The sequence below is a fragment of the Chiloscyllium plagiosum genome, chromosome 1, assembly GCF_004010195.1.
Source record: "Chiloscyllium plagiosum isolate BGI_BamShark_2017 chromosome 1, ASM401019v2, whole genome shotgun sequence".
Lineage (NCBI taxonomy): Eukaryota > Metazoa > Chordata > Chondrichthyes > Orectolobiformes > Hemiscylliidae > Chiloscyllium > Chiloscyllium plagiosum.
Window position 1 is genome coordinate 155,970,878 of NC_057710.1, and position 14,535 is coordinate 155,985,412.

Sequence of the window (14,535 nt, forward strand, 5' to 3'; positions counted from 1 at the left end):
CATAATGTTCCAAACTGTTATACAATTATTTGCTATATAATGTAACATTTTTATCATTCTTTATTTGAACAGTATAGTACATTGTGCCATGTGCAATTTTACAGATACAAACATCATTAAGGAACATTATATTTGATCTTAAATCTTTATAAACCTGAATCTTGTACTTAATTTTCAGAGATCAATTTTAAGATTGATTTTAACAGGTTATTTTATTTTATATTGCAATAATTGTCTTTTTTAAAAAGATCTTTACTTGTCCCATCAGATCATAGGGGCTGCTCTCTTGTTAGACAGAAGCATCTGGTGGTGACTTAACCTGAGGGTCCCAGAGCTCAGGTGAGGGAAGATTGAGAAGGAGAGCCCTTCATGGTAACGTCAAACCAGTGATGGGAATTGAACCCATGCTGTTGGCATCACACTGCTTTACAAACTAACAATCCAGCCAACTGAGCTAAACCGATTCCCGATCTTTGCTTACAGCTCTAATTTTAGATTAACACTCCAAATGTATTTTCTATTGGATTTATTAAAGCATTATTTATAAAATTTGTAAACATTTTGTAGGCATTTCCAGAAATGGAATTACAGGAAACTAATCTAATTAACTCGCATGTTAACCAGGACATGTCTGGCTCTTAAAAACCAAAAACCAGCAGATGTTGGAAATCAGAAGCAAAGACATAAATGGCTGTAAAAGCTCAGCAGGTCCGGCAGCATCTGTGGAGAGAAATCAGAGTTGCCATTTTGGGTCCAGTGACTCCTCCTCAAAACTCTGAGGAAGATGTTCTGAGGAAGGGTCACTGGATCCGAAATATTAATTCTTATTTATCTCCACAGATGTTGCCAGACCTGATTAGCTTTTCCAGCAATTTCCGGTTTTATGTCCAGATCTTGCTAAAATTCATTATGTTGGTCAAATGTTTCACAACCAATTTGATGAAAATTCAACAGGGCAGAAGTGAGCTAGCAGCAGCAGGCAAGACAGAGTCTCATGCCTTTGAATGGGTCTTGAAATAGGCACCCACGCTCCTAACAAAGGCAATGGAAGCCTTCTAACAAAATGAGAAACATCCATGATCCACGGGCATTACAATTAACAGGGTGCCATTCCAAGAAAAATGTAGAAGGAGCTGTGACTGATATAAGATAAATCACCGGGAAGTCTGTTGATTATAAACTGGCTGGTGATTTTGAGAGCAATGTTAAATATGAAGCACAAGCATTTTGCTCTTACATTTGCATTTGTTCCCATAGTTTATAACCAGCTTAAAAACAAAATCATGTAAATGTCTGTAACAACTACAGTATTGTGATTATATAAAATACATTCTGCAGAGATGTAACTATACACTACTAACTACAAGAAAAAGTAATGGAAAGGTGTGGGGGAGAAAGATAAGGAAATCTGAGAGCAGTACCAAATGCTGAGTGTGCAAACAGTAGTAAAAGCACTTACAGTGAAGTGTACAATTGCTCTTATATAAAGAGATGTAGAACTTAGAGGGACAAAGGTTCAGTAATGCTACTTCTGAGGCAAGGTTGCATGGGCATGATCAAAGAATAAAGAGCTAAAGATATGTGTCTTTCTATAAGGAAATTTGGCCAGATCATTGAATTCCTTGTGGCAAGTCCCACATTCCAATATGAAATACATTTCCATTTAAATCAAATACATGTCCACATTCACCGACTTAATTTACAATGCTTCTCAATCCTCCATCTTACCAGTCCTTTAACGTTATCAGGTAAAAAGAAATGATATTTGTACCACAGTTTAAAGTTTTCCTGGTTCTTTCACTGCATTATTTTGAAAAAAAAAATCATTCATGGGCCAAGGGCATTGCTAGCTGGGGCAGCATTTATTGCCCATCCCTAATTGCCTAGAGGACAAAGTCAGAGGTCACACGACACCAGGTTATAACCCAACACGTTTTTGAAATCACAAGCTTTCAGCATGCTGCTCCTTTGTCCAGATGATGGAAGCTATGAAAGCTTTTGATTTGAAATAAACGTGTTGGACTATAACCTGGTGTCATGTGACTTCTTACTTTGCCCACCCCAATCCAATACTTCCATGTCATGCCCAGAGGACAGTTTAAAGAGTCAACCACATTGCTGTGGGTATGGAGTCACATGTGGGCCAGACGAGATAAGGACAATAGTGAACCATTGGGTTTTTAACAATTGACATGATCTCCATTAGATTAGCATTTAGAATTCAATAAATATCTGGAATTAATTACACCATCAGCCATGGTGGGGTTGAACCCATGACTGTTAGTCTGATGTTCTGGTCCGGTAACATATCCACAATGCTATTTGTTTCCCTATTGTCAGTTTACACTTTCAGCTACTTTGGTGCAAACATTTCAAAAACCTGAACATGCAAAGACTGTCTAACCGCTGGGCAGTGACATGTGATACTTTGGTTATAAGCCTTCACAAAAACCAACCCATAAATATTGGCTGTTGAAACTAACATGAGCAACGGAGGAAAATCAAGAAATCAAAACTAAAAAATTGTTAGAGGCAATTGTTCAGTTGCTTTTTCAGTATGTTAATTTGTAAATGATTGCTTTCAGAAATACAAAGATTCAATTCCTCAATTTTCCACTGGTAACAATTCTTATTGGTACTCTGGAGACATCGATTCAAAGCCCACCATGGTAATTGGGGAATTTTAAATTGAATAACTAAATCTAGAATTAAAAGCTGGTCTAACAGTGACCATGAAACCATTTTCAATTGTCATAAAATCCCATCTAGTGATTGCTGGGCCTCTTGCTGAGATATTTGTATCATCGATAGTCACAGGTGAGATGCCGGAAGACTGGAGGTTGGCTAACAGGGTGCCACTGTTTAAGAAGGGTGATAAAGACAAGCCAGGGAACTATAGACCATTGAGCCTGACGTCAGTGGTGGGCAAGTTTGCTCATAGACATCTACAGCATGGAAATAGACGCCCTTCAATTCAACCCGTCCATGCTGACCAGATATCTTAAGCTATTCCAGTCCCATTTGCCTGCATTTGGCCCATATCCCCCTACACCCTTCCTATACATATACCCATCTAGGTGCCTTTTAAATCATGCAAATGTACTAACCTCCACTACTTTCCCTGGTAGCTCATTCCATACATGTACCACCCTCTAATTGTTGGAGGGAATCCTAAGGGACAGTATGTACATGTATTTGGAAAGGGAAGGACTAATTAGGGATAGTCAGCATGGCCTTGTGCATGGGAAATCATATCTCATAAACTTGATTGAGTTTTTCGAAGAAGTAACAAAGAGGATTGATGGTTGACGTGATCTATATGGACTTCAGTAAGGTGTTCGACAAGGTTCCCCATAGGACTTGGTTAGCAAGTTTTTGTTGCAAACGTTTCGTCCCCTGGCTAGGCGACATCATCAGTGCTTGGGAGCCTCCTGCGAAGCGCTTCTTTGATGTTTCCTCCGGTGTTTATAATGGTCTGTCCCTGCCGCTTCCGGTTGTCAGTTTCAGCTGTCCGCTGTAGTGGTTAGTATATTGGGTCCAGGTCGATGTGTTTGTTGATGGAGTTTGTGGATGAATGCCATGCCTCTAGGAATTCCCTGGCTGTTCTCTGTCTGGCTTGCCCTATGATAGTAGTGTTGTCCCAGTCGAATTCATGTTGCTTGTTGTCTGCGTGTGTGGCTACTAAGGATAGCTGGTTGTGTCGTTTCGTGGCTAGTTGATGTTCATGTATGCGGATTGTTAGCTGTCTTCCTGTTTGTCCTATATAGTGTTTAGTGCAGTCCTTGCGTGGTATTTTGTACACTACATTCGTCTTGCTTATGTTGGGTATCGGGTCCTTCGTTCTGGTGAGTTGTCTCATAACGGCACACAAACCAACAGCCACGCTCAGACAACAACTCACCAGAACGAAGGACCCGATACCCAACATGAGCAAGACGAATGTAGTGTACAAAATACCATGCAAGGACTGCACTAAACACTATATAGGACAAACAGGAAGACAGCCTGTGAGCACCCGTGCTACAAATCTTCGCACAAACTTTGAACTGGTTAGCAAGGTTAGATCTCACAGAATACAGGGAGAACTAGCCATTTGGATACAGAACTGGCTCAAAGGTAGAAGACAGAGGGTGATGGTGGAGGGTTGTTTTTCAGACTGGAGGCCTGTGACCAGTGGAGTGCCACAAGGATCGGTGCTGGGTCCACTACTTTTTGTCATTTATATAAATGATTTAGATGTGAGCATAAGAGGTATAGTTAGTAAATTTGCAGATGATACAAAATTAGAGGTGTAGTAGACAGCGAAGAAGTTTACCACAGATTACAACAGGATCTTGATCAGATGGGCCAATGGGCTGATAGGTGGTAGACAGAGTTTAATTTAGATAAATGCGAGGTGCTGCATTTTGGGAAAGCAAATCTTAGCAGGACTTATACACTTGATGTTAAGATTCTCGGGAGTGTTGCTGAACAAAGAGACCTTGGCGTGCAGGTTCATAACTCCTTGAAAGTGGAGTTGCAGGTAGATAGGATAGTGAAAGCAATATTTGGTATGTTTTCCTTTATTGGTCAGAGTATTGAGTACAGGAGTTGGGACGTCATATTGCGGCTGTACAGGTCACTGGTTAGGCCACTTTTAGAATATTGCATGCAATTCTGGTCTCCTTCCTATTGGGAGGATGTTGTGAATCTTGAAAGGGTTCAAAAAAGATTTACAGGGATGTTGCCAGGATTGGAGGATTTGAGCGATAAGGAGAGGTTGAATAGGCTGGGGCTGTTTTCCCTGGAGCGTTGGAGGCTGAGGGGTGACCTAATCGAGGTTTATAAAATCATGAGGGCATGGACAGGATAAATAGACAAAGTCTTTTCCCTGGGGTCGTGGAATCCAGAACTAGAGGTCATTGGTTTATGGTGAGAGGGGAAAGATATAAAAGAGACCTAAGGGGCAACTTTTTCATGAAGAGGGTGGTATGTGTATGGAACGAGCTGCCAGAGGAAGTGATGGAGGCTGGTACAATTGCAACAGTTAAAAGGCATCTGGATGGGTATATGAATAGGAAGGGTTTGGAGGGATATGGGCTGGGTGCTGACAGATGGGACTAGATTGGGTTGGAATATCTGGTCAGCATGGTCGGGTTGGACCGAAGGGTCTGTTTCGGTGCTGTACATCTCTATGACTCTATAATATTCTTTCAAGAAGGTGAACCTTACATTCTCAACAGCTCTTTCCCTGTCCCACCATATTTAATGACTCATATATATGTATACTCAGGTCTCTCTGCTCCTGCACACACTTCAGATTAGTACCATTTATTTTACACCATCTTTTAAAGTGTATCACTTCATAATTCTCTTATATCATTTGGCACCTAGACATTCACTCTACCAACAAGCCAATCATGACGTAGTGGTGTGTCAATGGACTAGTTCTGGGGATATTGACTCAAATTCTACCATGGAGATGGTGAAATTTGAATTCAATGGAAAGAAAAACCCAGAAATAAAATAAGTTGGTCTAAAGGCAATTATGTAACCACTGTTGATTGTTGTGAAAACCTGTGTGGTTTTACTAATGTCCTTTAGAAAAGGAATTCAGTCATCCGTATTTGGTCTGACCTCCATCTGACTGCAAATCACACAGCAATGTGATTGATGCTTAAATCTCCTTTGTGTAATTAGGGATGGACATTACATTACCTAATGCTGGCCTAGTCAGCAGTGTCCACATCCCATGAGCAATTTTAAAGTAGGCCCTTTTGAAATTCTTCATGGTCCTCCTCACAGTTTAGAATTCTCCCAAGTTTTGTGGCATCACAAACTTTGCTAATGTCCCCTGCCCACCAAGATCTAGATTTCTTATGTATATCAGGAAAAGCCAAAGTCCCAATACGAGGGTAAGCCCAGCACATCAGTGCAAGTGTCTTCAACCAAAAGTGCAAATAGTTTGATCCATCTCAGATTCCTCCTGATGTCCCAGAAATTCAGAGGTCAGCTTTGAGTCAATAAGATTCACTCGATGTAATTTCCAAAAATGGCTGAAGGCTCTGGATCCTGCAAAGGCTAAGGGTCCTGTCAGCATTCTGACAATACTGCTGACAAAACTGGTGCTCCCGAACTTGCTGCACTTAATCAAGCTGTTCCAGTAAAGCTACAACCCTGACTCCTATCTGACAATGTGGAAAATTTCCCAGATATGTCCCACAAAAAAACGTTCAATCCAACCTGATCTATCACTCTAGGAAGGGTGATCAATAACGTTATCAAGTTACACTTACTCAACAATTATCTGCTCACTGATACTCAGTTCTGCCTACTTGTCTCCTGACCTCAGTACAGCTCGGTCCAAACATGGACAAAAGAGCTGAACTCCAGAGGAGATGTGAGTGCAAAATGCCCTTGGCAATACAATTGACTGTGTATGGCATCAAGGAACCCTCACAAAACTGGAGTCATGGAATTGGTGAAAAACACCTCTGCTGATTGGAATTAAACAAAGGCTGTTAGGGTTGTTGGAGGTCAATCATCTCAGCACAGGACATCATTACCGGAGTTCCTCAGTGTAATTCCTAGACTCAACCATCTTCAGATTCTTCATCAAAGACCTTCCTTCCACAATAAAATCAAAGCAAGAATGTTCGCTGATGATTGCACAACGTTCAGCACCATTTCCAACTCCTCTGATACCGAAGGAGTCCATATGTAACAAGACCTGCACAATGTTCAGGCTTGGGCTGATAAGTGGCATTAACATTCACACTAAACAAGTGCCAGGAAATGACCATCTCCAAAATAGAGAATTCAACTTTTTTCACTTATTCTTTGATGAAATTACCATTGCTGAAATCTCCACTAAAGCCCAGGAGTTTGTTTTGATGTGAAACTACACAGGACCATGCATATAAATATTGTTAGCGAGTTTTGAGAAGATTTGTAGCTCAGGTTAAGGTGTTGGATATAGGTTTGTTCACTGAGCTGAAAGGTTCATTTCCAGACGTTTCATTACCTTACTAGGTAACATCTTCAGTAAACCTCATGCGAAGCAATACTGAAAATGCCTGCTTTCTATTTATATGTTTGGGTTTCTTTGGGTTGGTGATGTTATTTCCTGTGGTGAAGTCACTTCCTGTTCCACAGGAAATGATATCATCAACCCAAAGAAACCCAAACATATAAATAGAAAACAGGAATCTTCAGCATTGCTTCGCAGGAGGTCCACTGAAGATGTTACCTAGTAAGGTAATGAAACATCTGGAAATTAACCCTTCAGCTCAGCCAGCAAACCTACATCCAAAATATAAATATTGTGTCTACAGAAACAGCCAGAGGCTAGGAATGTTGCAATGTGTAACTCACCTTCTGTCATTCCAGTGCCTGTCTATATTGAAAAGGCACAAGTCAGCAGTGTGATGGAACACTCACTCTGTATCTGGATGAGTGTAGCTCCAAAGGCACTCAAAGACCTTGACACTATCCAGTCAAAGCAGCTACTTCATTGGCACCCCATTCACCACCTTCAACATGTAATCCCTCCATCATATGCACACAGGAGCAGCAGTGTGTACCATTAAAAAGATACTCAGTGTCAGAGGTTCCTTTAGAAACACTCTCCAAGTCTACAATCCGCTATCTCGGAGAACATACATGGGAATACCACCACCAGTAAGCTCCGTTCTAAGCCATGCACAACCCTGATTTGGAACCATATCACCATTCCTTTACTGAAACTGGATCAAAATCTTGGAACTTCTATCCTAACAGCACTGCAGGTTTACCTACACCACATTGAGTTCACAGGTTCAAGAAGGCAACTCACACCCACCCACTGAAGGACAACTCTCAATGGGCAATAAATACTGACATTGACAGTGATACCCACATCCCTGTGAAATGAATTTTAAAAAAACTACGTTGTTCCAGTGCCTTTTCACAGCTCACTGATACAGGGAATAGCAACAATGCCAATACGAACTTCTCTGGAACTGAATGAGTTTCTTCAGACCCACAGCATGGTCCTTCCATTTGTGAGATAGCTGGGGTATTTGACAATGAAACAGAAAACTTAGTTACTTACAAGTGTTGCTTGATCTACTGCTACAAGTTTTCTGTTCACGTTGCAGGGGCTGTCCCCTAGTGTCACAAAAAGACACATATAGACTCAGTTATGTACTGAATACATAGTTAACTGAGTCAATTTGCAATAAAATAAATTGCTGCAAGTCCTGCTAATTAAAATGCATGGTATTGCTTTTTACTAATCCAAAGCAGAACAGATTTCACTGTTAAAACTTTGTTAGCATCAGAACTTCCTTCAAAAATCACATTTTTATAATTCATTCACAAAAGTTTCAATGTTAACGCTGGCCAAGTAACTGATTTGAAGACCCTAACAGACCAGGATGACAGCTGATTGTTTGATAATTTTTCATCGATATTTATTGCTACAATCACACACATCATGGGCAGGTGGGTGTGGATGTTTTTTTGGGGCCTGTAAGAGTGGATATTTTGCACGCAGAGTGACTAAATTGGGTAGAAGCTGGAATTTCGATTTCCCTATGGCAGTTGAATTGCTGAGATTAAGTCAGCAACATTCCTATGGTATCTCAGGCCTGTGGGGTGGATCCATAATTTCAAAAATAATGTTTATTGATGTGTGGAACTTCTTAAAATTACACCCTACTGTCAACATAAAGTCAGTGGTGCATGAGAATCTTGCGGTATGTTCACTTAAAGGCAAGCTTATGGCTTTGTGCAACTGTTTTTTGTGGTCAGTCTTTTTTCCTGCTGAACTGCGTGGCACCATAGAAGCAGGAGAAGAGGTTTGGAAACAGCAAAAGTGAGGTGGGTGGGGGAGGGGCGCAGTGTTGTATAAACTCAAGTCTCAGGCATCAAGCTATGGAAGAGGAAAAGGCCAAACACTGAGGCATGGTTGGTAGAGTTTTCATTGCGACCAAAGTAATTGGAAAGCTTATTGCTCATCATGGCTGAAATCCAGGGACAAACAAGTATTGTCCTCCTTCCTCATTCGTTTCAATTGCTGAGACATTTCTGTATGCGTCACATACACCCAATTTTCCTGTAACTTCGGCTGCAGTCGAAGGGAAGGCTGGTCAAGATGGAGCCATCCAGGAAAAGCCTAATGGACGATGGGCACAGGGATTTGGGAACAAGAAAGTGTACTCAAAACACAGAGTCTCCCTGTTTGAACCGAAGGCTGTTAGTAATTTGCCTGTAGTTGCACCATGGCTGCAACTGAGAGCAGGTTTCACCTCCCACTAAATCTCATACGGTTCCCATGAACACTGTCAATTATTTACTTAGAAACAATGTGAGAAATGGCAAAAGGACAAGAAAACAGAAGTGGCACACGGTGCTGGTTATATGGTCAATTTGTCAATGCCAGAGTTAAAATTCTACCCCTTATATATGAAAGGATTACACTGGTATGATTTTAATTACAATTTAATAATTTGGGAAAGCCATTTCATAGTAGATCAAACTTTGTGTCATGACTGAGATTTGAGAAAGTTGAATACTTAATTTATCATTTCCATTGAACTTTTTCATTCTGTACCATATCTAATTCTACAGTTCTGAATTTGCAATACATTAGTTGCATTCTAGAAAAAAATGAAAACTTTCAGCTATACGCTACATTAGTATTTTTAAATCTTGTTCATTTCAGAAAGTCCTGAAGAGCAATGAGTTCTCCCTCACTGTGGATCCTGCTTGTTGAGTGTATTTTTGTACATACAGCTTTCTTAGAAGAAAACACTGATCCATTTGATGCCTGTCAGAAATGCAACCCTGACAACTTCTGCAACTATTCATCGATGAAGCTACAGAAAGTTCCATGTGTATTGGAAAATGTACTGGAGTTTGATCTGTCTCACAACAAAATCTCACAGATTATGGACACCGATTTCATAATATATGTGAAACTCAAAAGACTTGTATTGCAATCAAATCGAATCCGGTCTATTACTGAGCAGGCATTTCAGTGTAACACAGATCTGGAGTACCTTGACTTGTCGAATAACCTTCTGACACACCTGTCACCGCATTGGTTTAAACATCTTTCCAAATTACAATACCTTAACATTTTAGGAAATAATTACACAGATTTGGGATCAGGAAGAATTTTCTCAAATCTGTTAAAACTCAGATGGCTAGAATTTGGCAATCCTTCTCTCTCTCTTCTAAAGGAAGATGACTTTGTAGGAGTTACACATCTGGATGAGTTTATTGTAACAGCAGATAAATTACTGATGTATGAGAATGGGAGCTTCAGTTCATTCAGAAGTATAAGTCATGCTAGCTTAAGGCTGCCTTATACAATCCTGAATGAACCAAGTCAAGCTCAGCAGATGTTTGTCGATTTATCAGGATCCACTACCCACATGGAGCTAAGAAACTTAGTATTTCCAGACAAAGCAGACAAGCAGCCATTTTTATCAATACACAATTCGTCTCTGAGAAAATTCACTCTCAGAAATACTTTTCTGACTGAAAATGCTGTGATTAATTTTATAAATTCAATGGCGAGCACAAAATTATCTGAACTAGTAGTGCTAGACAGTAAACTTTCAGGAGTCGGGAAATGGGAGAGAATAGACAATATAAAAAATAATTCTCTAAATACAGTAATATTAAGTAATATATCCATTAGACACTTCTATTTATTCCATGACCTTTCAAATATTAGTGGTCTATTTAAATTTGTTAAAAATGCTACATTTACAAAACTAACAATGTTCCTGATGCCTTGCACTGTATCCAAACAGTTAAATAATATGGAGTACCTTGATTTAACAGACAATTTGTTAAATGATAGGAGTTTAAAAGAAACTCTCTGTTCAGGAGCTTGGCCTTCACTGCGTTATCTTATTCTGAGAAAAAATCATTTCAGGTCCTTGGATAGAACAAGCCCAAAATTCACTAAACTTTCTAAACTTATCTATTTAGATTTGAGCCAGAATAGATTCAGTGACATAAAGACTTCATGCAAATGGTCTGAAAAGCTACAATTTCTAAACCTTTCGAGCTGTGATATCAAAAGTGTAAAAGAATGTGTCCCTCCAAATATTGAAGTGTTGGATTTAAGTAACAATATTATCAGCAGTTTTGCTGTTCATCTGCCTTCTCTCAAAGAATTAAATTTGTCCAATAATAAATTGAAAGGTTTACCAGGTGATGGCTACTTACCAAAGATGGAAATTCTGAAGATCAGCAGGAATAAGCTCACTTCTCTGACAGCTGAAGCAATCAAGACATTTCAGAAACTTAAATTTTTAGAAGCTGGAAAGAATAATTACATTTGTTCATGTGAATTCCTGTTCTATATGAATAACGCCATAACAGTGCAACTGTTGGACCGAGCAGAAAATTACATTTGTGATTCACCTTTAATTCTCAGGGGAAAGGTGGTACAAAACACTAAGCGCTCTTTTTTTGATTGTCACAAAACATTGTCCCTAGCCTTACTGTGTGTTGGCACAATTTCAGCAGTAACCATTGCAGTGGTGATGTGCTACAAATATCACGTGTTCTGGTATATCCAAATGACATGGGCCTGGCTAAAGGCAAAGAGGAAACCAAAGAAAGTGAGGAAGAATATCATTTGTTATGATGCATTTGTCTCTTATAGTGAGATGGACTCAGAATGGGTGGAGAACTTACTGGTAAGAGAGTTAGAAAGTGCTCATCCACCACTGACACTCTGCCTTCATAAGCGTGATTTCATCCCAGGCAAGTGGATAATGGATAATATTATTGAGTCCATTGAGAAAAGCAGGAAAACCCTCTTTGTATTGTCTCAACACTTTGTCCAAAGTGAGTGGTGCAAGTATGAGCTTGACTATACTCATTTCCGTCTATTTGATGAAAACGATGATACAGCCATCCTTGTTCTGTTAGAGATGATTCCAAAGGAAACCATTCCTCAAAGATTCTGCAAGCTAAGGAAACTGATGAATACAAAAACCTACTTGGAATGGCCTCAGGATGAAGTGGAACAGCAAATCTTCTGGTTTAATTTAAGAACCGCATTACGAGGAGATAACATTACAAGTTTGTAAGTATTTTCAGTATTTTGTTCCATTAAAATAAACCCAGTTGTGAAACGACATTGGCTGAACCATCACCACAGTGATTATATGGCTTTGACTAACCATCAAGAAAGTAATGACCTGATCATTTTAACAAACCACTTTGAAAAGAATTGCCTTGGAATTGAAATGTATGGCTACATTCACTCCAAAGAATTTCTGCACCACAGCTTATAAAATAATTATACATACAAATATTCAGAACTTTGACTTGCAAAGATCAGAAATTTATTTGGCTGATTGAACGTATGTGCGTTCCACAATCTATCACAGTCTCAAAAACAACTCATTAAATCTGCTGCTTGGACGTTTTGTCTGAGCAATTCTTAGTTCTCAATGTAATCAAGAGAAACTCTGGAAAACCTCTCCATTCCCTGGACACTTCTATCCAATCGTAACCAGACTTGCTGCTTCGATTTTGATCCTTGCAGACCAGAATCATTGCATTTGCTACACCTACAATTACCAACAACAACACTGGCAAGAACATATCAGCCGCTTCCTTCAAGAGGGCTGTGATCTGGAAAAAAACGTGGTAAACATTAAAAGATAAAGATACAAAGCATGGCTTCAACTGAATGGAGGAGATATAATCCAAAACTACTAAAACACCTGAAGAGTAATTCAAAATGCTGTAGGAATGGAATTAGTGAGAAGCCCAGCGCATGTTGTGGTGGACATTATAATTTAAAAATGATTTTTTTTGATACTTTGATATTTAACAATAAATAGTGTTTTTCCTTCTAAAAGTAAAAAAACAAAATGATGATTTTGATTTCAATCAAATCACTGATTATGAAATCACTTCAACAGTCACTCTCCAATATTGAAATCTCATGTCCTGATTATTAAAGAAAATCTGTCCCTTCCAGACTCATATAGAGGCTTTAACATAACCTCTCCATATTTATTTACCTCCCCCTTCAATGCCACTGACTTTCCCTTTGTTCTGATTGCATTATGCTCCTTTTGTTCTATCTCCCTTCATACTATTATTTGCATTCTTACCAAATACCACTCATTCTGCCTCCTCTTTCACTTCCATTTTGCTCTCCATGCTGATCCATTTTCCATTGTCATGCATTCTTGTCTTGTACCCCTTTCTTTGCCCTCCACTCAAATTCTCCTCCCCCGTGTTCTCTGAATGCATTCTCACTTTTCCCGGTCTCTACCAAACCATAATGGCCATTACAATGCATTGTCCTTCATTTTAATGTTTAATTTGTCCCAGTTGCTGTGAAAGTCGAGTTTTTTTCTGAGGCAATCAAGATGATTAGCACTTGAAAAAATGTGGCAAGGAGTCATGGAAGGTTATGTTAGTAAACTTAACATGTGTTTATATAGTGAACTTAATAGGTAAAATATCAGACAACATTTAAGTTACTTCAAAGAAAACATTGAGACCCAGCCACAGGAGGTATTGGGACAAATTGCTCAAAGAGTTAATATTTTACAGAATATCCTAAAGAGGTACAGAGCTGAAGAGATTTACAGAGGGAATTCAAGAACTCAGTATAGTTCCCAAAGGTGGAGCAAAGATAATTGGAGAGGTGCAGAAGGTCGGAATTAAGGATTTTAAAGGGTTGCATTTCCAGAAACGTTTACAGGGCTCTGGTTGAGTGAAGCTGTGGACAACTTGAAAACATGGAAGACAATTTTAGAGAAAAATATTTAAAAGATTTTTAAATAAAAATCTTTGTAACAAGAGACTTAAAAAGGATAAGAGAAAATAAGCCAAGGAAAGGACATTAAAGGACAGCAATAAGTTGAACAGATTCAGCAGTAAGTGAAGAATATTTAGGGCAGACCTAGACAGTAATTACAAGATGATCCAGGTTATCAGGAAGGGTACTGAGGCTAGATATTAGAGTTCTTTAATTAACATAGGACATGGGGAAATATATGATTTCCCCATGTCCTATGTTAATTAAAGAACTCCTATGTTGGAGGATGGTCACCCGAAGGTCCGTAGCAAAGGCTACGACAACGGATGAATGGGCACCGCACAACAATCAACAGACAGGAGGGTTCCCTCCCAGTTGGGGAACACTTCAGTGGTCCAGGACATTCAGCCTTGGACCTTCGGGTGACCATCCTCCAAGGTGGACTTCGGGACAGGCAGCAGAGAAAAGTGGCTGAGCAAAGGCTGATAGCTAAGTTCGGTACCCATAGGGAGGGCCTCAACCGGGACCTTGGGTTCATGTCACATTACAGGTGATCACCATTACACTACACATACACACAGATATTCCTACACACACACACTCTCACATACACACAGACACAGCTACACACAGACGCGCACACAGTCACCCACACACACCCTTATAGACACACACACTCCCACACATGCACCCCCTCACAGACTTAAGACACTCTGCACTCACCACGCGCGCGCGCACACACACACACACACACACACACACAC

At 39.7% G+C, this 14,535-nt stretch overlaps 1 protein-coding gene across 5 annotated transcripts in view; it reads left to right on the forward strand.

The window, feature by feature from the left end:
* Nucleotides 1–14,095, forward strand: part of tlr2 (toll-like receptor 2) — a 67,600-nt gene extending 53,505 nt beyond the window's left edge. For 4 of the 5 annotated variants that reach the window (XM_043700155.1, XM_043700149.1, XM_043700168.1 and 1 more), the window contains 2 exons: nt 269–339; nt 9,686–14,095. In XM_043700155.1, the coding sequence (XP_043556090.1) occupies nt 9,702–12,077 (2,376 nt within the window). In that variant the 5' untranslated portion in view covers nt 269–339; nt 9,686–9,701 and the 3' untranslated portion in view covers nt 12,078–14,095. The remainder of the gene's footprint in view (nt 1–268; nt 340–9,685) is intronic. The other variant, XM_043700162.1, reaches the window with a different exon arrangement.
* Nucleotides 14,096–14,535: the final 440 nt, after the last annotated feature.